Here is a 26,705-nt window from a genome sequence, read left to right as displayed (position 1 = left end):
ACAGAGACAGTGTATTGGCAATCAAGTAGTTAAAACAACAAAGAAGTAATTATCTACCTATGCCCAATACACTAAATGCAATTTTTGCACACATCACTGATTTCCCACCTGAGAACGTGACAATGACACATGAGTTTAGTCCAGGCCCACAAATACTCTACACTTGCATGGATTCGATGTCACTTCATAGTCTGAAGCTCAGGAAAGACTATTTTCTTTGCCAGAGGTCTACCCGAAGTTATGTTAAAATAGTCTATCTTGACAGTGGTAAAACTACATTCCAGGGAAGGCCTGTGATTCTTCTGGATTCACTTCCCAGTCAGTAGGTTTTTCACAGGACCCACACTGTCTGATCTGCAATTAGGAAGAGGGAAAAGAAGAGAAGGGAAGGGAAGCAAAGCGAGAAGAGAATGTGCTTTACCGGTATTGATGCCTTCGGTAATTATCCACGCTCCTGTTGTCTCCGCAGCTTTGACCAAACCTTGGCTGAAGACCTCCTTAAGTTTGGAGGGCATCTTAAAGTTCTGGATGCCCCCGTGGACAGAGATTACCAGCTTTGGCAGTTCCATCTTCCACTCTTTCAACATTAAATGTAACAGATGATCCGATTTTGTATCGTAAGAAGTTCTAATATACTGGAAGATATGCACATACACATGAACAGAAAAGAATGAAAAATACACACCTGTATAGAAACAATGAGCACACAGCAGGGCAATGGAAATGGCCAAAACCAGAAAGGAAGTGTCTGGGATCTCTTTAAATGCTCATCTCCATGTAATGGAAATGGTTATTTTTAAAAGATCCCACCCCACCCCACCCCACCCCCCTTTAAGTTACTTTTGGGGATTACAAGTCACTGTAGGAAGCTTCCTCTGGTTTTCAGGGTTGGCCAACCAATGTTGTCCAGAAGGCCTGAGGTGAGGCAGAAATGCTTCAAACAACTAAAATCACTAATCAGCAAACCCGTTAATAAAATGCTTTAAGAAATGGGTAAAATGGAATTTTTCATAAATGCTAAGGCTTTTAATTTACTTAACCTTTTCGCATATTTACATAATGTAACTTAAGATTCAGAAGCATGTACATTTAACTGATCATAAATTTTACCTTCTAACCATTTTCTACCCATGCCCATACTAGAAGATACTTCAAAAAGTTCGTGGAAAGATTCATATATCTTTTAGTTCTATTTTTACACAAACTTTTTGAAGTACTCTTGTATATCATTATCTCTCTAAAAATTTTTTTTTCCCAAAATAAGTACTTTTCACAAAACAGTCATCTCTGAATAACCAATGTAACCAAAAGAAAAGAGGAGAGAAATCCAAATCAGCAGGTGGCTCCAGAATTATTTTGCATTTTGCCTAAGATTACATTGCAGGACTGGCTTTCTTTTTCCAGCAAATGCAATCACATCCAGACATTCAAATCATATGAAGATGAGTTTGCCTTCCTCAAGCGTATGCCAACCAACAGCAAGAACAAGCCTTACGTATAGGAAGAAATAAAGGCCATAAAAAAACACGAATTATAAAACTATACTAAAAATAACCACAGGTGGAGATCTCCATACATGCAAATGGAAATGATCACATTATCCTCCAGAATATGACAGCAATTTAAAACAATTCTCCATTCATCTTTGAATTTCTTAATATATAAACTTTATTGTATAATTAAAATATTAGAACTCCTGAACACTGGAATGGTCCTGCTACCAGAAAATGTAAGTAATAGCAACAATAATCAGGATTCAATTTACAAACAAGGAAACTGAGCTGCCATGGCTTTTTCACATATTAAAATAGTAGGAAAAAATACAAGTTGACCCTTGTGAAATGGTTTTTGTTATTCTATATAATGAATAAGGGCAGAGGAGCCAGCTCCAGTTTAGTTGACTTCCTCTCGAACCCAACTCTTTGTCGCAGGTGCCCCTCCCTTTCAACTGTAAGGTTCATTACTCCTAGAAGATAATTCTTCTGGAGATTTCAAGATAAACAACCTTGATGAACTAAATTATCAGCACTAGAATCTTCTGCACCCAAAGGCCAACTGAAGACTGCAGTAGAGGTTAATGACGTACTCTTTACCCTCTACATTCTTGACATCTAAGTCCCTTTGGAAAATTGCTACAGGTGAGATTCGCCTCAAATCCTTTGTGGAAAGAGGTGGGAGGGTTCCATATCGATCAATTTTCAAAAAGGATTGGAGAGGGGAATGAGGACACTTTTCCTGCCAACTACGGAAAACGACACACAAAGTTAAACTCAAGAAGACTAATCACCAGGAATGTACATGATTGTAGAACTGTATTATGAAATTTTATCAAGATTTCGCTATTAGAACTTGTGTTTCAAGTCCAACCCACTGACGGTCATACTCCAGGGTGCAGCTGATTCAGAGCTTTCCTGAGGTGGGCCCCACCTGCAGTTTCCCCAAAGAAAGCTGCCTCTAATCGAGCAGCAGGTTAACTAACTTGCTCAAGAGAAAACACCTGAGGGATAGTGGACCTGTCAATACTATGCAAACCAGGCAAAATTACCATGTTAGGGACAGGAGGAAAACTGGCCTGGGAAGCCCAAGTATTATGATATGTAGTGGATGCAGAGAGAAATTCCCCCATATCCTTCCTGAGAAGAGGCTCTCACAAGAATTTGGGAGATGTGAACAGTCACACAGTTCTGGTAACTGCTATGGTCATGCTTCAGCTAATGCCTGCTCCTTGGCGGTAACTTTTCTGCATTCCTTAAGGAAAAAGCAGAACTTTGGCAATTGTCTCAAGGAAACTTGCAGAAAGAAAGAGGTCAAATAAAGAGCTGGCAACACCACACCTGGGAAAGGTACATACCCTTGAAACATAAAGGAAAGAGAGGGTCAAGCCATTTTGGGCAAGGGAGTCAATAAAATGGATCACTTTTGCAAAAAAAACTGGTCAGGTCATTGTCGTGGGGTGAACGCACAGAGGAATCCAAGACCAGCGTCAGTGTTGGAGTTTTCATAGCTTTTTATTTTAGTGTTGCAGCTCTTTGTTCAGTGTTACAGCGCCTCTTTTTGCTTGCAAGCAAGGAGAGCACTGGGGAGCAAAAACTCCTAAACCAGTATCTCCCAGAACAAAGGAAAAGACCATCTTATATAGCCTAAATTCCAACTCTTTTCTTGCCCAAGTTCCCATTCAGGTCCTCTTATGTAAATGAGGGATGCAGTCCAGCTAATTTGGATTGGCTGATTATGAGACACAGTCCATTGGTCACTTCTGGAGCCTAATTTGCATCCAGCCCTCGGGAGATGTGAGACTGCTGTTATCTCACAGGGAGTGGGTGCAGGAGGCATGCAAGCTAAGTTGCAGAGGCCAGAGTCTGCAGTTAAGGAAGTCAAGCATAGAGTTTCTAAAACAGTTTCTCAAGTGAAAAAGGGGAAAGCCTTAACAATTAGAAAATGCTTAGGGTTCCCTGCAACATTATCTGCTCATCTGCCCTTGGAGATACAATTTGGAGATACATTTGGAGGTTATCCTCTGTTCAAAACTAGCAAAACAATTAGGGTTATTAGCAAACCTTGGAGTGGTGGGTGTGTTCTCCATCTTGGAAATTAATAGTGCCAAAGGTATCCGTAGGGCTTTTCTTTGTGTGCTTTTCAACAGACCATTGTTCATTTTTATTATCCTCAGCCACTGAGATGGTCCAGGCATAATCTATCCCATGATGCTCTCCAGTCAATCGGCCACAGTAACACCTTCAATTCAGGGAAGAAAATGCAACTTCAGAACAGAAAACAGATGCAATTTTTCTACATTTTTCTACAGTAATATATAAATGCCATGTATTAACAATTCTTAAAACTTCACATCGAGATTTATGTTAGACGTCTAATATTGCATTGTCTTCTAAGTTTATAAACACTCATCGTTTCTCTCCCTTGGCTACACATTACAATTATTTGGGGAATGTTTAAAAAATACTAAAAATTCCTTGCACACTCATGTTCATAGCAGCATTGTTCACAATAGGCACAAGACGGAAGCAAACCAAATGTCCATTGATGGATGAATGGAAAACAAAATGTGGTCTATACGTACATTGGAATATTATTCAACCTTTAAAAGGAAGGAAATTCTGATATATGCTACAACATGGATGAGCCTTGAGGGCTTTATGCTAATTGAAATAAGCCAGTTACAAAAAGCAAAACATCATATAATTCCACTTATATGAGTTATCTAAAGTACTTAAATTCATCGAAACAGAAGGTAAAATGGTGGTTGCCAGGGGCTGAGGAAGGGGTGATGGAGAACTATTGTTCAATAGACATAGAATTTCAGTTTTGCAAGATGAAGAAGTTCTGGAAATCCATCTCACAACAATATGAATGTACTAAACACTACTGAATCTTACACTTAAAAATGATTAAGATGCTTAAAAAAAAATTATCAACTGTATATTTTAAATATGTGCAGTTTATGGTATGTCAGGTATATCTCAATGAAGCTGTTAACAAGAAAAACTAAAAAAATGCTCTAATATGCAATGCTTAAGGAAAGTAAGAAAAAAGTCCTCACGTAAAACACAAAATGCACATCAAAATGAAGAAATGTTAATCAGTGCAAAACCAAGGTGCAACATTAAAGACATTTGAAAACACAGAGCCATCACCAGAAAAGAACCATGAAAAAGACTTGAATTTAAACATAAATTAAATGATAAATTAATATATGTAATATAATGTTAAAGGAAGAAAAATTTAATAAATATTCTTGCAAACAATTAGCCATTTAAAAAAATATTTAATACAAGGGTACTTCAAAAAGTTAATGGAAAGATCCAGCCGCCAATTAAAAAAAAAAGTTCACAGAAAGATTCATATTATCTTTTAATTCTATTTCTTAACAAACTTTTTGAAGTACCCTCCTATACACAGCCATAATTTCTACTATACAACAAAATTAATTTTCAAGGATGACTCTTTTTTTTGGTGGCTGGCCTGTACAGGGATGTGAACCCTTAACCTTGGTGTTATCAACACCGTGTATGCTCTAACCAACTGAGCTAACCAGCCAGCCCCCAAAATAAATTAAGCAAAGTAAAGCGTTAAGCCATTTTAAAACTAAAATTATGTAAAAACTAACAGAAAATATAATAATTATCATATCTGTGAAAATGTGATGAACTCATCTTTGATGAATTAGGAACAATTACAAGAAAAAATTAAAATTTGAATATATAGAACTTTAAAACTTTCTGTGATAAAAATTATACATCTGCATACATATTGTATACAAAGAGATTGTTCAGGCTAATTCTAGCCTGAAGTGATTTTAGCCTGAAATGATTCAGGCCAGAAGAAAAAATAAATAAATTATTATATATAAAATGTTTGCCTTTGCTGGAATTATTAATTGAAGATTTAATAAATCTCCTCGACCTTAATCTTGCTAATTTTAGCAAAATAATTTGAAACTACAGTATTAAATGTTGATAAAGTAATAATGAAACTAACACATTCATACACCCCTGAAGACACAAAAATTTGGGTAATATATTTAAAAGTATTATGGCAAAACAAAGAATTATACTTTAAGACTCCAATATTTCTCTTTCAACAACAATTTAAAAAAGAGTAGACATAAAATCAGCAAGGATATAAAATAAGCTTCATTGTATACTCTAGAGCAGTGATCTGCAAAGTGAAGAATGCATGACAATCCATTGGGGTAAGGCAAGAAAATATTAGAACTCCTATTATATTGTTATGTTTAAAAATTAGCAGAAAGTTAAACTTTTGATAATAGAGATTGCCTCTATTACCCTTTCTTGGTCTTGATTTCCAACTTTGAGAAGAGAGAGGCTGACTATGTTGCCCTCGTGAATTCAAGTACAGCCAACATATGATTTATGACTACCAAGTGGGTTTAGAGATCACATTTTCTTTTTGCAACCAAAATAATCTTCACAAAATGAACAAGCAACTTAAAAAGGTTTCTACAATGAAACTACAAACCATAGGTAATACTAATAATATAAGCACAAGCAAACAATAAGAAAACAGAACTACACCTCTCTTCCCACTCCTCATGTAAGCTCTCTGTAAGCCACATGATGAGGTGAAAACAAGAAATAAATAATTAGATTTTACATCTTCTTTTAAATATTTTTGAATATTTAATATTTTATATTTTATATTTAATTTATATTTAACATTTTTAAAATATTTTTAAACATTTTTAAGGAGAGCAAAGAGCTTTTGCTATTACGAAGTAAAATAAAATATTTCAGTATTGTTCATTTACCTATTCTCTTTATAGCTCCTTGTTTCTATAATGCTTGTAATATATTAGTCTAATAGTACATTTATATAATTTATAAATAAACATACATATAATACATACATTGAGATACATATCCCCAAAAGTTTAATAATATGGTACACAATGAAATATGTGAAGACTACTCCATCAGCAGCAAAAATCTTTTGAGCATACACCTCAATATATGTATATTTATTCATAAATCATATCATATATTAATGCCAATCCACGTATTAAACATTAGTCAAGCTATAAATGAAATTTATAGCTTGACTAATATAGATGCCCCAAGTTATTCATTGTAGCTCTGTTCATAATTGCAGAAGATTGCAAATAACTAAATAACCTAAATGCAGCTGGCTGATTAGCTCATTTGGTTAGAGCTCAGTGTTGATAACACCAAAGTCAAGGGTTCAGATCCCCGTACTGGCTAGCCACTCTCATAAATACATAAATAAGTAACCTAAATGTACATCAACAGGGAATCAATTAACTAATTTATGACACATTCATATTCTGTAAAATGGAAGTAAAGCTCTCCCTGTCCTGTTATAAAAAGACCTCTGAGTTATATGGTTAAGTAAACAAAAGCAAAGTTCAGAAAAGCATGCATCGTGTGCTATTTGCTTTGGTCTGAACGTTTGTGTCCCCTCAAAATTCATATATTGGAATCCTAACCCCCAAAGTGGTGGCATTAGGAGTTGGGGTCTTTGGGAGATGATTAGGTCATGAGATGCCTTTATAAAGGAGGCCCCAGAAAGCTACTTTGTCACTTCCACCATGTGTAGATACAGGGAGAGGGTGCCATCTATGAGAAAGTGGGCCCTTACCAGACACCAAACCTGCCAGCACCTTGATCTCAAACTTCCCAGCCTCTAGAAATGTGAGAAATAAATTTCTCTTCATTATAAGCCACCTAGTTTATAGTAGGACAAATGGACTAAGACACTGCCATTAAAGAAGGATTTGTGAAAAACAGAGGGCTGAAGAAAAATTAAAATAAGTACTTACGTTTGGCTGAATATAGATTAAAAAGTCTGAAAGGAATCACAAGAAACTAATCACGGTGGGAACCAAGAGTAGGAGAAGCAGGACTAGGCTGCTTCTTCCCTAACGGCAAGAGCAGGTGGGAGATTTTTCACTGTACACCCTGTTATACTGTATTTTTGAACCATGTGAAATTTGTCAACAAAGACACATTTCTTATGTAACAAAAAAATATTTAAAATCATTAATTTAAGAAATTAATTTGAACTCAATACTGTCAAAGGCAAACTATCATTCTTGAATTTAAAGGTCATACATCACTTTCAGTCTCTGATTAAAGTTGTGAAGCCTGTCTCAAGAAAAATATACATATATCCAAATTTTTAACAATGCTTTTTTAAAAATGGCATCTTGGGCCACAGATCCCATCTAGATAGTAATGCCTGCAATGCCCTGCCTGAAAGACTCAGTGTTCCTCTTGACAACTCTTCAGTCTAAATTCCAGCATCTATATTCTAATGTATAATTAATCCTATAAACTACGTAAGTTGCATTATACATTAATAAATGTCATATTTAGCTTCTACATTTTAGCCTGCTTACCTGATGGCAAATATATCCAAGAGAAGAAAAAAGTGAAAGAAATCTAGAAATGACCTCAGCTCTGTTTCCAAAAAGTTCCAAAGAGGCAATGGAGTCAAATATATTTGAGTACATGGTAAAGAAATGCAGCTGGCTGTCATGGCCTGAAATGTGTCCCTCCAAAATTCATATGCTGAAGCCCTAACTCCCAATATGGCTGTATTTGGGAACAGGGTTTTTAAGGAGGTAACTAAGGTTAAATGAGGTCATAAGGGTAGGGCCCTGATCCAATATGACTGATGTCTTTATAAGAAGAGGTAGGGACACCAGGGATGTGCACCACAGAGGAAAGGCCACGTGAAGACACAGCAAGAAGGTGGCCATCTGCAAGCCAAGGAGACACCAACCCTGCTGGCACCTTGACCTTGTATTTCCAACGTCCAGAACAGTGAGAAATTCATTTCTGTTGTTTAAGCCACCCAGTCTGTGATATTTTGTTATGGCAGTCCAAGCTGACTACCACACTGGCTTTAGAATAGTGAGCGTAGCTGATAAGCAGTGATACCCAAAGAGAAGTGCTGAAGCATGGGCAGCCTCAGCCATTAACAAGACAGCTAGTGGCCATCTAGGAAGCAAGGTGGCCTGGTGCAAGAGCACTGGACCCAGAAATGGCCAATGTCAATGCTGTGCAATCTCTGCTCTCCCAGGGCCTCCATCTCCTCAACTGCAATAATGAAAGAATTGGTTGGACAAGCTGGTCTCTGATGTCCTTTCTTTTCCTGTCATTGTATAACTGAAGATGGGACAGTCTTCACTGTCCAGGACCCTCCCTTGGAAGAGCTGCTCAATGGGCCAAGGATACTCACTGTGCAGCCACTCCAGGCAGCACCCAGTGTATTAGTCCATTTCTGTTGCTTACAACAAAATATACAGAACTGGGTATTTGATAAAGAAAATGAAATTTATTGCTTAGGTTTCTGAGGCTGGGAAGTCCAAAGTCCAAGGAGCACATCTGGTCATAGTGACAGTGACACTTCACATTGCAAGATGGTGGGGCAGAGAAAGCAGGGAGACTAACCTCATTCCCTCTCTTTTTAAAGCCCTCGGAACCACACCTGTGACCACCATTTTTAATCCCTTCATTACGGCATGGTCCTACAATCTAATCACCTCTTCAAGGCCCCACCTTTCAATTTCCATAAAACGATTTTCCACCCTCTTAATACTGTCACAGTGCGGGGGTCAAGTTTGGGGGGACATTGAACCCAAGGCACCAGGTAAGAAGCTACAGAAGAGACAGAGTGTCTGCAGTTTACAACCTTTTCAGAGAAGCAGAACTAACACAGGTGATAAAAACTTCAGAGTATGTAGAAAGCAACATCAAAACATACAAAAGTGTGGGGTTCAATTAAGCAAGGAAACAGGATATAGACAAAACAAGTCAGAAAATGGAAGACAATATTGGAGTTCCATATGGAAGGGCTCTAAACTCAAAGGGAGGAATAGTAATCCCGAATGTGCAGGATACACATAATCAGGATCTCCTACTGAGAAATGTGTAATCTGGTCATCCCTTGGAGCTAGGGTCACTCTTCAAAACGAAAAGGCATCTATTCATAAGCGGAAAACAAATAAAGATTCACCTGACTGGCTTTTTCTTACCAGAACGTGAACTGAGGTAACCACAATCCACATCTGCTGAGACAACTCATTACTCCTTAATAGGACTGTTCTTTAGTTTGAACTAAGCATTTTTCTCATCTAATAATCAATTTGATTTGAGTCAATATAGTCTTATTCTATTTGGGGGTTTGTTTGGTATTTTTTAACCAGTTTTTAAATTGTGGCAAGGTGACCCCATGGAAGGAACAGATCTTTTCCAAAATTTAAAAAGAAAAAATTTCATGTTCATCCTTAAGTTATAAACTTTCAGAAATCCCAAAGTATATATCACTAACAAGTACTAAAAGCTCACTTTATAAAGATGTCGATCCCCTCCAAAATTGTTTTATAAATTCAGTAAAATATTCATCAAGATCATAAAAAGATTTTTTAGGGAACTTAACAAAATGATTCTAAAATGCATATGGATGTATAAAAGTACAAAAAAAGTTTTAAAAAGTCCAAAATAGTCCAAAAAAGTAAAACAATATTTCAAGTACACACATGCACAATAAAAAGAAAGAAAAAAGTAAACAATTTTTTTAAAGAAGCAGACAGCATACAGGGCATGACCTATCAGATATCAAGACAGACTGGCATTTGACAGGAGCAGATGTAGATCAATGACACTGAAAAGAAAGCTCAGACACAGATGTACGGGAATTTGGCACAAAATTGGGATGGTTTCAGAAACGAGTGAGGCTGGGAGAGACCACTCAGTAACTGATATTGGGACATTTGGTCCTTTTCATACGAAGGAAAAAAAAAAAAAAAAAAAACCTAGTCACAGCTACATGCAAAAATGACAAATTTTAACCATTTTTAATTTCCGGATGGTGTAAAGTAGATGCTTTTCTAGTATTTTTCACATTAGTTATCTCTGAAGATAGTGGGGGTTGGGAGGATACGGACAGGGAAAGAATAAAGTAGGAAGTAGGAGGAGTAAATGAGGGCTTTTCACTTCCTTTCATTATATTCCTATGTCTGCTTTGAATCTTACAAAAATTTTATATAATCACTAAAAAGAAAGGAAGAAGGAATTGGGGGAAAGGTGAGAGAGGTCAGCCCAACAGAAACTCCCCCCAGCAACCCTGTCTTTCCTCTCCTACCATATCTGTGGGTGCTGTTTTCCTTTCTTCATGACTTGCTACACTGGGAATTCCAAATTTTCTTTTACAAAAATAAGTTTATCATATATATGGTCAATCCATAATATAAACTTCAATCTATGATCATAATTAAGAAAAGATCATTTCCCTCTGCTTATAAAAGGAAAAGGTAAAACCAGTTATTAACACAGTTTAAAATGCAAATCAGTGTTAAAATTTATATTGCACTGAAGTGTTATTTCTGCTCCTAAGTTTGGTATGCATCCACATCATTTGCAAGTTGCAAGTCATAGATCAAACAGAGTGCTTTATGTGAATGAACTCTATTGCTCAAATAAAACGTGATAGTAAAAGGAAAATTGAATGCTTTATAAGTGTTGCAATTGGTAGAAGCTTGTGTAAAAAAAGGCCCTTAGCCATTTACATGTCTCAGTAATTCGAGTAGGCTATTATATTGAAATGATACTCTCCATCAAAACAATCCCTTTTGGGGGTTGGCCAGTTAGCTTGGTTGGTTAAGGCAGGGTGCTGATAACACCAAGGTCCAGGGTTCAATCCCTGTACCAGCCAGCAGCCAAAAAGAAAATCTTTTTTAAAACTTCCCTTGGAGAAGTAAATAGCATGCATTTTTCATTGAGTTCATTCAAGATGTGAGGAAACTGGGCCGAGCCCGTGGCGCACTCGGGAGAGTGCGGCGCTGGGAGCGGATCCTATATAGGAATGGCCGGTGCACTCACTGGCTGAGTGCAGGTCACGAAAAAGACAAAAAAAAAAAAAAAAAAGATGTGAGGAAACTATCCCAAAGAGTTTTAAACAGGATGCCTGAAAGTTAAAAGGAATCTTATTTATCTAAATCTTACCTGATTAAATTCTGGCAGACCTGGCATCCTGAAGTACATCTAAATTAAAGAAATAAAGCCTCTGTTAATTTACTGATATAATTGAAAACATATTTAATGCTTATATAGTAAATATATATTATTTCTTATGGGCTGGAAATCAGGGTTTGCTAAGTATTCATATATCATTTCCCAAATATCTCCCTACATCTTTTACCACATGTAATTTTACTGCAACAATATGATCTAATTAATAAAACATTGACTTTGGAATGAAAATACCTAGATTTAAATCTCATTGATTTAATAATTCCTTTAAGCCTCAGTTTTCACATCTGGAAATAAAATCTTCCCCATATGGTTATTAAAAGGATTATCTGAGATAATACATGTAAATTATCTTACAGTGCCTTGTACATTACAGAGTGTACCATAATGGTAGCTACTATTATTATTAAACTATGGAGATAATAGTTTCTTTCCTGAGAATCAAGAAAGAAAACGTATACAGAAACAATTTTTAAGCCCTAAAACTATCATCTCAAGGGAGAGTTGGTATGATTAGAATTACTACCCTCATTAACTATTTTTTATGATTTATAAGATCCTTTTGGAAATGGGGGCTAGCATTGTGGTCATCAAAGATCATATTTTCAGTGTGCAGAAGTTTTAACAGAGAACTCTAGTTAAAACAGTGGAAGAAAAGGTAGGGTTCGTAGAATAAGGATCACTGTAAGTTATTCAGAAACTAATATTCAGGCCCTTCACTTCTTCACATCCCAGCCTTTGGGGAATGTCTTTTGGTCGATGCTTTACTTCAACAAGTTGGAAATGAGAAGGAAAAAGACATTGTAATCAAGTCTATTAGAATTGTTTCTTATTAGGAGCTAGAAAAAGAATCAATAAAAAAGATAAACTTTTATAAAAATTTAAAATATTGAACTACCACCCTTCTCCTGTCCACCATGACGAAGAAAACTGTACCGAAGCTATACTTTTGAGACTCTTACTAGGATCTAAGAAAAAGGTTGGCAGGGAGGAATAGCCACAGTCAGCCATTAACTGTGTTTCAATTCCACAAAAATAGAGACTCTTTTTCTCTATAAAATGTAGCATGCCTTGGACCATTCGTGGATTTATGATCATTGGTTTTCTTCTTGAGTCTATGGGCTAACAATAGACCTCGTAATTTTATGACTTTTGATGAGGTTCAAGGTGATTGTGACAATGATTTTCCATTTACAAAAGCAAAAGGAGCCACCTAAATTCAACCTGCTTTCCATTGCAGCCACCATTACATCACAAGATGCCATAAAAGATGATGAGAAAAACAAGGTTACCTTGCCATTCTGTAAACATTTTGTGAGCAGGTAAAATGAGAATTTCCAATCACAGGGCTTACAAATCACAGGTAATTCAGTGAGGGTGGGACTAGTAAATGTTTAACAAAGGCAAAGAAAACTATTTTAATCATCCCCAAAGAACTAGAATTTCAAGAATCTCACCATGCTACACTTCATAAGCATATAATTTCTAAACTTTAAATGAATATAAGGCCAACTGTGCAAAGAAGTCTAAAAATAGAATGGTTCCCCTAATTAAAATATATTCGTTCTTCTATTTTACATTTAATTTTTTTTCCCCGAGGGCAATGCCATCCAATCTCAATTTGATGGGACTGACTGTTCTGGAGAATTTTCCATAGCCCTTTTTTCCCCTATATTTCACTGGCTGCCTTTTTGAACTTTGTTCTACAAGGAGAGCTTTCAAAGGGCTGACAAGAACTCAGAGTAGTCAAACTCAAATCACTTCATTCTGCTGTCCATCATCTGCTCAAACAAAAAGCCCTTGAGAAGAAAATGGATCTAAAATTACCTGTTTACATAATCTGAGCACAGTGTCCTGAAATATCCCAGTCACTATTTTCCACAGATACTTTAGTTGGGGATAAAACACATGCACAATATTCCGAATATTCAATATTCAGAAGTTGTAAATTATTTATCCAAACCCAGTGGAATGGATGCAATGCTAGATAGTTCCCTAATGTCTATCCTCCCATCAAGAGAAACAGGAGCAGCAAGTGAAATGAAACCCACCACAATATTAACAGTGATGTCATTACAATCCCTTATATATCATTAATTCATTAAACGGCTGTTTATCAGGAGCTGACTATATGGTAATAGGCACAGGGGTTGGAGTGAGGTACAAAATTGATAAGGTCCCTGCTCATATCAGATTTTCTAAAATAATCATGGATTACTTTTATAAAGTGAAAGAAATAAACATTGATTAAAAATAATAGGTACTAAAAAAATTAATAAGTACTAACTTTATAGATATCAAATCCTCTACACAAGTCATATCTCTAAAGTTTCTATAAACAGCTCTCCAAGTAGTATTACTTTAAAAGGAAAAATTTAAATTAAAAATTGTACCTGTGAGGGTCTTTTGAACTGGGTATGATTTTATTACATTCTCTCTTTTCGAATACTCCTTCAATCCAGGATTTCTGGGACTGAACAGAAAGTGTCATTATTTTATATTCTAATTAAGCAAGAAAGCATTGTAATAACAGTAGTTCAGGTAGGCAAGATATATTTAGATATCATGGATGCTAATTAAAATCCCAAGGCCAACACCAAACAGACTAAATATTTACTGGATTCTGTTACAGATAACATAGGCACAAATAAGCCAAGTGTGAACAGAAAAATAGTTGCAAAGTTAATTGATCCATAATCTTACCTTGAGTAACAAGATCCCTTAAACACACAAATCTCTAGCAAGGAAGTAAAGATACAAGTGGTGTGTTTTTTTTAATCTGCTAAAAGCCACTTTTATATCTTACACCATAATCCTATGGAGTGAATATTAAGCTCCCAAAACTTCAAAATTCTCACTCCTCGAGTCCCACTTTGGCTAAGACTTAACCTGAAGCTGGAAAGAGTGTCGGAGGAGAAATACAACCACAGCAAGATTTGATACACGTTCTATAAGCATAGTTTACCACTGGCTGTGTTGCTTCATGTTGCACCGCCTATAACTGTCCTTAAATCTAAGTGGGACATTGATACTTACTCCTCCTAATAAAATCTCTCCCATTCTACAAGATTCAAGTCATAGCCAAGCTCCTCCATAAGCTGTATGACAAGTCTAGAGGCAGAGGACACTGGATCCACCATAGAACCCAACCAGCTACTGCGCTTGACCCTTGTCCTAATATGACAATATTTTAACTCTATATGGTATAAGAATATAAGCATGGATATAACTTTATACATATATGTGTATTAGAACAGAAATGAAAGGGAGGTCAGCCAGAATCCACAAGGGGGCTTTTGCAAACTCCACGCTGGTGCACTCCCATCCCACCACTGAAGGAAGTGCATTAAGCCAGAAAACAAGTTACAAATACAGCTGTAACACCTCATTATCACACTGTCGTCAGCTTTCCAGATGATTACAAATCAATCAACTTACGAAATCCTTTCCTTACTTCAATGAACCTTGTCCTATATGTACCAATCCAAAAAGTAAGTGTTCACCACTGAGTAGTAATGAGAGTCCAGATCTTGTTACGCTAAGGAGAAGGGGAAATAGAGATTGACTGATTGATTCCCATGTTTTTAAAACTTATCTATAAACAAAGAACATTCTTAGATCAAAGCCAGAGCCATCTTAAGTCATTCTATCCTCTTATCCCTTTTGCATGGTAGTTACTTTTTTTTTTATGTATGAAAAGACATTCACTAAATTGGTAAAGAACTAAAAACATAAACTTGGAAAAATCCACAGTCATAGAATTTTTAATGAAGTAAATGAACACTGAATTCAAAATCTATTTACTATAACAAGAAATGACACAATCTTTCAGAATTAGTAAGCCCTGTCTCCTATTCAAAAACGTTAACAATTTCATTTATTCATTCTCCAAACATTTATTAAGCACCTAATTTTTGCAAAGCACTGGCAACAGTGCTACAGAGGAGTCAGCAAGTCCACAAAGAATTCTTCATTTTGAATTTTAAAATATCTGAATTCAATAATTCATTCAATAAATATTTTGGACAGGTCTCCATGCTACATGCTGGGAATTCTATGTCAAACAAGACAAGGTTCCTGCTCTCTAGGAAATGAGAATAAAAAGGAGGAAGCAGATAAAAATTTACATAAACTTTATGCGCACCAATTAACTATTGAAAACAGCTGCCAAAGGACCTGATTTAGGAACCTATATATGTAAATTAAGTAGGCTATACGCAACCACTTCTTTTTTTTGGTGGCTGGCCTGTAAAGGGATGAACCCTGGACTTTGGCATAACCACTCCCTTCTTTTAAAAGACTGGATAACCAACTCAGCAGTAGGACTATCTGGGCAAAGTACTCAATATTTTCATGCCTGTTTGCTGATCTGTAAAAATGGAGTTAATAATAATACTACTTTATAGAGGTATTGAAGAGATTAGATAAATTAATGGCTCTCCCTGAGATTTATTAAATCTCAATAAAGCTTAGCTATTAGTATTGGTAATGTCAAAGGTAAAAATTAGCTTTTTGTTGGTATTTTGGGAACTTAACTTCGATGTATTTTTTTTTGTAGAAAAATGCCTCCTGACCTCCAAATCTGCCTCACAAGAACTCTCATACTACAATTCAATGGCTTACACATGTACATCCACACCTCGGACTACAGCTCCTATAAGCCCGATGGCTGTCATTCCTGCTGCCCAGGGCCCGACCCAATAATCATTGCATGAGCAACCAAATGAACACACTGAAAATAGAATTACTGGAACCTGTGTGTACAATTTTCTCTCCAAAGGTGTAAACAGGAAGCCTGTATCATGACAAAAACATAGAAACTTTCCTCCTGCAACTCCCGTATCTTATCTCAGAGCTACCAAAAAGAAAAGCAGCCTTCATGTGCAAGTGTTTCAAACAACTCTCAGTTTAGAACTTTACTCCCTTCCCCACCCATGACAGTACCCTTGGCAATGCACTCTCCAGCACATGATGAGAGAAGACCACGTGTTCAGTTCGTCAAAGAACCAAATCTCTGTTGGTTGTGATTCAATAGCCTGAATCTATATGGGACAAATGCCCAATGCGCTGGTTTCCGCCACTGAGCAGCACATTGTCACAGCGGTGGTAGGTGACAGTGCAGAATATGCCATTTCTGTCCTGGCAGTCTTCATAGACTGGGGGCTTTGGCTTGTTTTTTAATTGTTATTTGGGGGAAGGAAAGGCAGAGGAGAAAGAAGGGAAATAGTGTGGGTCTCAGTCTGCCTCACCCTAAAACTTAATCAGATTTCACAGGCCATCTCAGGCCTGATGTGAGGGTGGGAATTGCAACGTAGCTATAGTAGCTGTAGATAAACTAACCCCTTTCTTCGCTGACAGTATTTCTACTCCAGGGTTTCCAGATAACAGATCGTCTTAGGGAAAATCTCTGAGAAGGCATAGTCTTAGAGGCATTCTTTAATTTTCGAAACGTGATTTTTTTTTTTTTTTAACATCCACAGGGCTGCGTAATTGGGTTTAAGGGAGACAATGGTAACAGACCATTTGAGGGTTTTTATTAAAGCTTTTTTGTACCTTAAAAACCAACTAACATCTAACAAATACTTCTCCAGTGGAACTGACGACTTGACTCCATTTGGACACCACACACTGACAGGGCACTCTGTCAGCTGTCTGTACCTTGTGACCTTATTGTCATCCACTTCAAAAAAGAATGTTATCTTATTTATCTTGGAATCTGCAACCATAGGGAAGCACCAGAATGGATCAAATAGAGACAGAAATAATATTTTCAGACTCCAGGTGGACATTTGTTATTTTCTCTACAGATCTCCTCCCTTGGAATAAAGACCCCTTCAAACCGGGTGCCAGGCAGATGGACTTCCAGGGGCACCAACACAGAAACTGCATCAGTGCATGGCCAGCCCGCCCACTGAAAGACTCAGCTCAGGGCCTTCTACCAAGTTTTGTCCAAATTCTACAGGGATACCTCATCTGATTCATTTGATCCAAGAGGAACGATCCTAAAAAATAAAAAAACAGCATCCAAATCCCAAATATTCAAAAATCAAGGGCCTGATCCACCATCCCTGCCATGAGGAATATTGACTGATTTTCCACTAAATACCCTTTCTAGGAGACAGCATTTAGCAGTACTTCATTGAGAGAATACAAAATATACAAAACAACCTTACACATTTTTCTCCTTTTTGGTAAAGCACTATTTTGCTGGTAGTAATTTTTTTTTTTTGTAACATCTCTAAAAATGAAATGTCAACTAAATAACTCACAGTTCGCTAAAATGCCACTTGTCCTGTGTAGGTGAGAAATTTTACTAATGTTTTCATGCAATGCTTTGGTGAGCAAAGGCGTTCAGGACCTCAGAATGAACCGTAAAACTCATGAGTAAATGAGTAAAACGTTTACGAACTTGCCACTGAGCCAAATGAGGGATTAGAGGATCAACAGCCCCCTCCAAGCAGAGTGTAGTATAAAGGTGAAAACCAAAGTGGGGTCATGCCCCTTCCTGCCCCTCCCCAAATGGGTTAAAGCCCCCCTCGTTTCAGTCCAAACACCCAATTTCAAAACAGCAGTGAAAGACATTCTTTTCCTAAGCTTCACGTGCTTCAGGGTTGCCCAGTCTCCTGGGGAATAAAACATGCACATGAGACATTTATAATCTCAGATCATGTTAAATCATTTTGATTTAAAGGGGAGAGGAAATGGAAGGTTCCTTTATGAGTATTCTTTACAACCATCCCTGGATAGTAAAACACAGAGCTTTAACAGAATGCTAGGCGTATTTGTTGTACAATCATGCCAATCTGTTAAGATTTTCCAATGAGATGCACTCAATCCTCTCCAAGTTCCAGGCAGCAAAATACCCACAAATTTGTTATCTGTGTACACAAATGGTCTTTATTTATGCTCCAAATATCATGTTAAATTATCCAAAACGATAGTAGGGACTACATGTGAGAGAACCCTATAGTCTAAAAAACCTTTTCTTGGGGTGGCTAGTGAAACCATACTTTTAAATAATTGACTTTTAGGAAACATCCTCTGGGACAATAAAGTCTATTAAGAATTGCAGGTTATATTTTATTTATGTCATCCACAGTAAGGTTTACATATACATTGGAGATTATTTGTCTTATGTTTTCAGTGTAACCATAGTATAAAGAACACCTCAACAGGATTTTGCTTCTTAAAATTTGGTGGAGACACATACCGTATATTTAACTTAGACAAAATCAAAATCTTTGCTAAAAGAATGAGAGAGAAGACTAGAAAGTGAAAAGTGATACACAGAGAAAAACAATTTTAAAAGCATGGGCAATTTTACTGCTGTTCCACATTCAGAAGTGTATTATGCCCAAGAACAGAAGTTCTCAAACTTGGGGGCTTAAGATCCCTTCACACTCATAAAAATTACCAAGGACTCACAAAAAGCTTTTGTTTATACAAGTTATATTTACTAATATTTATCATATTACAAATTAAAACTGGGACTTTTACAAATATTTATTCATTAGCTCATTTTTAAATAATAATAAACCTCTTATAGGCTAGTGTAAGAATTTTCAAGGAAAAAAGGTTATGGGAGGGCCAGCCTGTGGCTCACTCGGGAGAGTGCGGTGCTGATAACACCAAGTCAAGGGTTAAGATCCCCTTACCCGTCATCTTTTAAAAAAAAAAAAAAAGTTTATGGGAAGAGCATTGTCTTGTATTCTTGTAAATCTCTTTCAAGTTTGGTTTAGGACAGCTGGACTCTCCTATTTGCTTCTGCATTCAATCTGTTGTAATAATTGGTTTGGGATAAGTATGTAAAGAAAATTGGTCTCACACAGACATGTAGTTGGAAAGGGAAAGAGTATCTTAATAGCCTTTTTAGGTAATTGTGAATTCTTCACATAATTTTGGAAAAGCTCCACTGTGGCACTCATGAGAGAATGAATAAAAAGGGCAAATAACAGGGCCAGCCCGTGGCTCACTCGGGAGAGTGCGGTGCTGATAACACCAAGGCCGCGGGTTCGGATCCTATATAGGGATGGCTGATTAACTCACTAGCTGAGCATGGTGCTGACAACACCAAGTCAAGGGTTAAGATCCCCTTACCAGTCATCTTAAAAAAAAAAAAAAAAAAAAAAAAGGGCAAATAACATCTTGCTACCATTGAGAAAATAATTTTGACTTTGGGTACCTTTTGAAAGGATCTCAGGGACCTCTAGGAGTCCTCAGACCACATATGGAGAACTACTGCCCACAAGCAACGTGCAGTAGGGCAAGGTGAGTGAGGGACAGAATATGCCATTTCCAGCTGGTCTAACCTCCCACATGCACATCTTAGTCTGTGACCTCATCTCAATGACTAGATTCTAGTATTTCAAGATCCTCTATTTAATCTGGTGCTCAACTTAAGAAAGTGCCAACATAGAGAAAAAGCTATTAGAGATAAAAATCTTCATGTACTGTAGTTTATGAGCAATGGCAAGGACTTTTCAAGGATAATTTTGAATGCATTCCATTTTTAACCTTATAGTTGACTTTAGTGCCTACTATACCCACCCTTCCAAAGATGTCCTTGAAATCAGTGACCTTGAGAAGCTTGAGTGAGGAATCAGCCCTTCACAGCCTGTACATGGATACATTCTACCAGTTTATCCACTTCTACTTTAAAGCATTGATACGTATAGGAATAATAGCTCTATTCACTCATTTGTTTAAAAAAAAATACTCTGGCAACTCATATTATTCTAATAAAAATAAATAAATAAAATAGTGTCCCAAATACCAACAGCAAAGGGAAAGTGCCTATGTTTACAGATAGATATCAAGTAAGGGAGTAAGTTATAAACAGCACAAGAGTGGGCCCTAGGAATGTGTAGAAGGAAAAGTCCCCCTGCCTTCAGATACTGTACTTGAGAAGTCTTCATGAAAGACATGGAATTTAGAAAAGTTTCTAAAAGACAACAATGGTTTTGAGAGGTGGTGACAGAATTTTATGGTAGTTAGAAATGCAGGGATTTCAGCCTGGAGGAGGATTCAGAAAGGCCATTGAAGAGCAGAGCATAGAGAAGACAAAAGTACTTTTGGAAACATCTAAACTTAAGAGTACAGAACAGTTTGGGGAATAAAGAACAAAGAGTTACTAACCAGGAGGGTGACACGATACCTGCATTAGGGAAGGGAAAAAGTTTCTCTCTTAATAAAAAAGTTTGCATCATGACAAAAGTAGTAAATTTCTAAGAAAAACTAATGTGTTTAATACTGCAAAGAAAGTAAGAAGGATGGCACTTTTTTTTTTTTTTTTAAAGATGACTGGTAAGGGGATCTCAACCATTGGCTTGGTGTTGTCAGCACCACGCTCAGCCAGTGAGCTAACCGGCCATCCCTATATAGGATCCGAACCCGTGGCCTTGGTGTTATCAGTACCACACTCCCGAGTGAGCCACGGGCCGGCCCAAAAGGATGGTACTTTTGTCTATGATGAATAAACCAATTGAGAGAGATTCAGGAAGTAGGTTGTAAAACAGAGAAGCAGCTAGTTATGGAGAAACAATATTAGAAACAACAGCCACTAAATCAACAATATAAAGCAAAAGCCAACGTTAATGTAGCCTTTCATATATGCCAAGGGCTGTACCAAATGCTTTATGTGCTTTAGCTAAAGTAATGTTCACAATTATGTGACTAATAGCAATAACTATTCCCTTTTAAAGGGGAGACGCAGATTCTATCTAACACCAATGCCAGAAGTTTTTAACATTAGTTTTACAGGCAAAGTTGAAAGTTTATTTTATGTTGAGAAAACAGGACGTTGTTTGCAGACAAAGGAGAAGTCAATGAAAGAAAGAGTGTGAAGATACAAGATAGAACAAAATGACTGTAGAAATCTTGGGGAGGGGTGGGGAGAGGGGTGGAAGGAAGTGGTGTGGACAGTCAAAGAGGAAGGCTTAGCCTCGAACGAAATGCTTCCTCTTTTGATAAAGACAAGGCATGGATGACAAACTTTTCCTTCTTGGCAATTTTGCCAAAGACCCTAATCCCCACATTCTGCAGAAACTCACAGCCCATTTAGCTCTGAGGGTTGCAAACCTCAGCATTCCCTCTTGCCTTTCTCAGCCAGAAGGAGAAAGGAAGGAAGGAGTTACACACTCCCCCTTTCTATTGCCAGCACTTTACATTACAGCAGCACAGTAGAGTACATTTTCCAAAGGATGTTCTATGGATCACAAAGTTCTGTCAATAAAGTATCCACCAAATTTTAGATAGATGGAGAATACCAATGGTATCCCATTGGACACCCCAAGAAGAATGCAATATTCCTACCATACAATATTCCAGGGATGTATTAGTTTTCTGTTGCTTATAACAGGATACCTGAACCTGGGTAATTTATAAGAAAACTAAATTTATTTCTTATAGTTTTGGAGGCTGGGAAGTCCAAAGTCAAGGTGCACATTTAAGTGAGGGCTTTCTTCTCGATGGGGAGTCTCTACGGAGTCCCAGGGTTACCCAGGGTGTCACACGGCAAGGAGGTGGAAGAACGCTTGAATATGCTCCCTGCTCTCCCTGTAAAGCCCCCAGTCTACTCCCTGATAACCCACTAAACTATTAACTCATTAATCCGTGAATGGATAGTCCGTTCATGAGGGCCTAGTCCTCACAATCCAATCACCTCTTAAAGACCCCACCTTTCAGATACCATATTAGGGATTAAGTTTCTACATGAGCTTGGGAGTCACTGAAACCACAGCAAGGGATTTCCCTACTAAGCTCACTAACCATGTGTACCTCAGAATATGTAGGTCTCCAGACATCTACATAAGGGAATAGGAATTTGGGGTAAAAGATAAGAGTAAATGTAACTGGAGATCACTGGGCATTAGAAAAATCTGGGCAAGCCATAATGGAAGGGAAGGAGGCAGGGAAAAGAAAAAGATAAAGTTGATTTCTTCCCCGGCCTATAGATAATTTCTACCAGCAAACTAGAGAAATCTTGCTCTCTCTGGATGAGCGACCCCAGGGCTTGTTAGAGTAATTTCCAGCTGTCCAGCTATTAATTTTCATGGGCATTTCCTTTGCTACACCTAGAAATAGGTACTCCCCTTCTATTTAAAAACAATAATATAACTACTGCGGGCTGCCTGCAGTCAACAAGTCCTCACCAGTTTCCAGTGCCCAGGAGTTAGTTGGTTTGAACTGTGACCTACTTGCTATATTCTCCAGGTTGCAAATTAGTGAAGCATCACCAACAGTTGAGTATTGGAGCCAGGAACACTGGCCTTCCATGAGGTTTTGAGAACTGTGCGGAGTCAGAGCCAGCAGCAGCAGCAGCTCAGCCCGAGAGGAGGCCCTATCACCAGAGGTTGGTCAGCCTGCAGGACCAATGGCCACCATCAGTTTGGATTCTGAAAACTTAAAGGGCTTCAAGATTTTGTGTAGAAACACCTTATATCAGAGAGGCATGAACACAGCCAAGAGATGTGTCTGGCAACCTTTTCCTAGGACAAGCACATTTGGTATCATTCATTAAATTCTTGAGTTTTTTAGCACTGTCCCTTACTAACCTGCCCAACAGGACTTTCTATACCTCTCTATAAATTTAGTTTTTAAACTGGTTGTTGTAATATTGAGAGGAGTGAGTTCTTCAAGCTGGAAACTGTTCATTTCTCCTGAAAATAATGTCTTCATGCAGTTACCATGAGCTAATACTGTAATAAAGAATAGTCTTTGTACTGGTTCTTAAATAAAAAAATAAAAACAATAATAGTAATTACAGTCATTTCAAGTAAACCCTCTACAACAGTGTGCCTAATTGTCACACAACAACAACAACAAAAAGATAGCAATAATGGTATAATTATTATAATGCTGCACTTAGTTCTTATATTCTATACCTTGATTCTGTGCTCATGGAATATGCTAAATCAGGCCCTGGCAACTTTTTTTAGTAGGTATTGTTGCAAATGGTACAAAATCCACAAAGCACAACAGATGATACAGAGAAAAGTTAAATCTCCCTCCCACCCCTGTACACTATCCATCCAGTTTCCCTTCCCAAAAGCTAACCTCTATTACAGTTTGTTGTGCGTTCTTCCAAAGATATTTTGTGCATTTATAAGCATGTTCCAAAAAAATTTTTTTACATAAATACTGGCATATTATATACACTATTCTTCACCTTGGTTTTCTTTTCATTTATTAATAATGATATGTAATAACCTTACATATCTATACACATAGAGTTCCTCCATTCTTTTGGGGCAGGACCAGTATTCCTATTTTATTTTATCTTATCTTCCCTTATTTTACCTTATTTTTTGCTGCTTACAGGTATGGAGATCCCAACCCTTGACCTTGGTGTTATCAACACCAGACTCTAATCAACTAAGTTAACCAGCCAGCCCCAGTATTCTTTTATATGGAAGTCACATCATTTATTTAGCGAATCACCTATTCATGTATTCTTTGTTGTTTTTTCCTTACTTATGCAACATACACACAGCATAGCTTTCATGTACATGTATGAGGGTACTTCAAAGTTTGTATTATCTTTTCATTCTAACTTTCCACAAATTTTTTGAAGTACCCTCTTATGTCTGTAGAATACATACCAACAAGTGAAATTTTTAAGTCAACACAGATATAGCCACATTGTCCACCATGAAGGCTATACCCATTTTTAAGCAAAAGACATGAATTATGGGCCGAGCCCATGGCGCACTCGGGAGAGTGCAGCGCTGGGAGCGCAGCGACGCTCCCGCCGCGGGTTCAGATCCTATATAGGAATGGCCGGTGCACTCACTGGCTGAGTGCTGGTCACGAACAAGACAAAAAAAAGAAGACATGTGTTACTAGCAACTTTTAAGCATTAAATACACTGAGTATAATGCATTTTAATTGCTTTAAGGAACTACAGTATTTCTGATTATTCATATTCGACTTCCTTTCAAAAGGACTTTGAGGTGACCAAACTTCTTCAGTTTAAAAAAAATAATAATAACAAATAGAATAAATAAACAAAAAGCTTTATTGCCAGAAAACCAATCTCCTTACACATTCGCAATGGCTTTAATTTTCAGAAGTTTAGAAAGTATCTACAGCAGAATTTTGAAAATGTGAATATGGAACAGCAACAAGAATAACTGAAGACCAGAAGACTTCAACCAAAAGATTTCAGTGAAAAGTATGCTCTAATTTTCTGATTAAATATCTACAAAATTCATGTCTTATGACTTATGAAGTACAGGCATACTTAAGAGATACTGCAGCTTTGGTTCCAGACCACCACAATAAAGCGAATACTGCAATAAAGCAAGTCACAGGAATTTTTTGGCTTCCCAGTGCATATAAAAGTTGTGTTTATACTCTATTGTAGCCTATTAAGTGTGCAATAGGATTATGCCTAAAATAACAATGTACATACCTTAATCTAAAAATACTTTATTGCTAAAAATGCTAACAGTCATCTGAGTCTTTGGCAAGTCGTAATCTTTTTGCTGGTGGAGAGCCTTGCCTCGAGGTTGACGGCTGCTGACTGACCAGGGAGGTGGCTGCTGAAGGATGGGTGGCTGTGGCAATTTCTTCAACGATGACAACAGTGAAGTTTGCCACATAGATTGACTCCTTTCATGGAAGATTTCTCTGTAGCATGCGATGCTGTTTGATAGCATTTTACCCAGAGGAGAATTTCTTTCAAAATTAAAGTCAATTTTCTCAAACCCTACCACTGGTTTCATCAACTAAGTTTACATAATATTCTAGATCCTTTGTTGTCATTTCAACAACATTCACAGCATTTTCACCAGTATGTTCCATCTCAAGAAACCACTGTCTTTAGGGCCGGCCTATGGCTCACTCGGGAGAGTGTGGTGCTGATAACACCAAGGCCACAGGTTCGGATCCCATATAGGGATGGCTGGTTAGCTCACTTGGGAGAGCGTGGTGCTGACAACACCAAGTCAAGGGTTAAGATCCCCTTACCGGTCATCTTTTTTTTTAAAAAAAAAAAGGAAAAAAGAAACCACTGTCTTTGCTCATCCATAAGAAGCAACTCCTAATCCATTAAGGTTTTATTGTGAGATTTCAGCAATCAGTCCCATCTTCAGGCTCCACTTCTAGTGCCAGTTCTACTGCTATTTCACCATATCTGCAGTTACTTCCTCCACTGAAGTCTAGAACCCCTCACAGTCATCCACGAGGAAAAAAAAGAAAAGAAAAAAGTTTTGAAAAGAAGAGCTTCAGACTTTTCTTCTGCAGCTTCCTCACCTCTCTCAGGCTTCACAGTACTGAAGAGCGAGGGCCTTGCTCTGGATTAGGCTCTGGCTTAAGGGAATGTGTGGCTGGTTTAATCGCCTATCCAGACCACTAGAACTTTCTCCATAGCAGCAATATGGCTGTTTCACTTTCTCATCATTTGTGCGTTCACTGGAGTAGCATTTTTAATTTCCTTCAAGAACTTTCCCTCTGCATTTACCACTTGCTAAGTGTTTGATGCAGGAGGCCTCGCTTCCGGCCTATCTGGGCTTTCGACTTCCCTTCCTGAGCTTAATCACTTCTAGCTTTTGGTGTAAAGGGACCAACGTGCGACCCTTCCTTGACTCTTCCTTTCACTCGAATGCTCAGAGGCCACTGTAGGGTTATCAACTGGCCTAATTTCAAAACTGTCCTGTCCCAGGAAATAGGGAGGCCTAAGGAGAGGGTGAGAGATGGGGAAATGGGAGGTGGGTGGAGCAGGCAGACACTTACAGTGTTTCTCCATTAAGTGTGACATCTTAAGGCATGGTTTGTGGCACCCAAAACAGTTACAACAGTAACACCAAAGGTTACTGATCACACACACATCACCAATCACAAATCATCATAACCAATACAATGATAATGAAAAAGTTTGAAATATCACAAGAATGACCACAATGGGACACAGAGACACAAAGTGAGCACATGCTATTGGAAAAATGATGCTACGGACTTGCTCGAGGCAGGGTTGACAGAAACATTCAATCTGTAGAAAACACAGTATCTGTGAAGCTCAGTAAAGCAAAGTGCTATAAAATGAGGTACACCTGCAGCAGGGTACAGGAGAGAAAGAAGGGAAGGAGGAGCTAGAGAGCAAGGTTCATGACGTTTTACTGCCCATCGACCATGGGCAGCCCACTCGTCTGTGTGCTACTCAGCTGACTGGGTATA

General features: G+C 37.7%; 1 protein-coding gene across 1 annotated transcript in view; it reads right to left on the bottom strand.

Moving 5' to 3' along the window:
- TRPM6 (transient receptor potential cation channel subfamily M member 6) overlaps window positions 1-14,022 on the bottom strand; it is a 113,859-nt gene extending 99,837 nt beyond the window's left edge. The window contains exons 1-4 of the mRNA XM_063081212.1: window positions 13,925-14,022; window positions 11,505-11,543; window positions 3,558-3,735; window positions 422-635 (exon numbers count right to left, since the gene is read on the bottom strand). Of these exons, the coding sequence (XP_062937282.1) occupies window positions 422-635; window positions 3,558-3,735; window positions 11,505-11,543; window positions 13,925-14,022 (529 nt within the window). The remainder of the gene's footprint in view (window positions 1-421; window positions 636-3,557; window positions 3,736-11,504; window positions 11,544-13,924) is intronic.
- Between the last annotated feature and the right edge of the window lie 12,683 nt (window positions 14,023-26,705).

Source organism: Cynocephalus volans, chromosome 16 (assembly GCF_027409185.1).
Source record: "Cynocephalus volans isolate mCynVol1 chromosome 16, mCynVol1.pri, whole genome shotgun sequence".
Taxonomy (NCBI): domain Eukaryota; kingdom Metazoa; phylum Chordata; class Mammalia; order Dermoptera; family Cynocephalidae; genus Cynocephalus; species Cynocephalus volans.
Note: the sequence above shows the minus strand (reverse complement) of the source record. Positions and strands in the feature narration are given on the sequence as shown.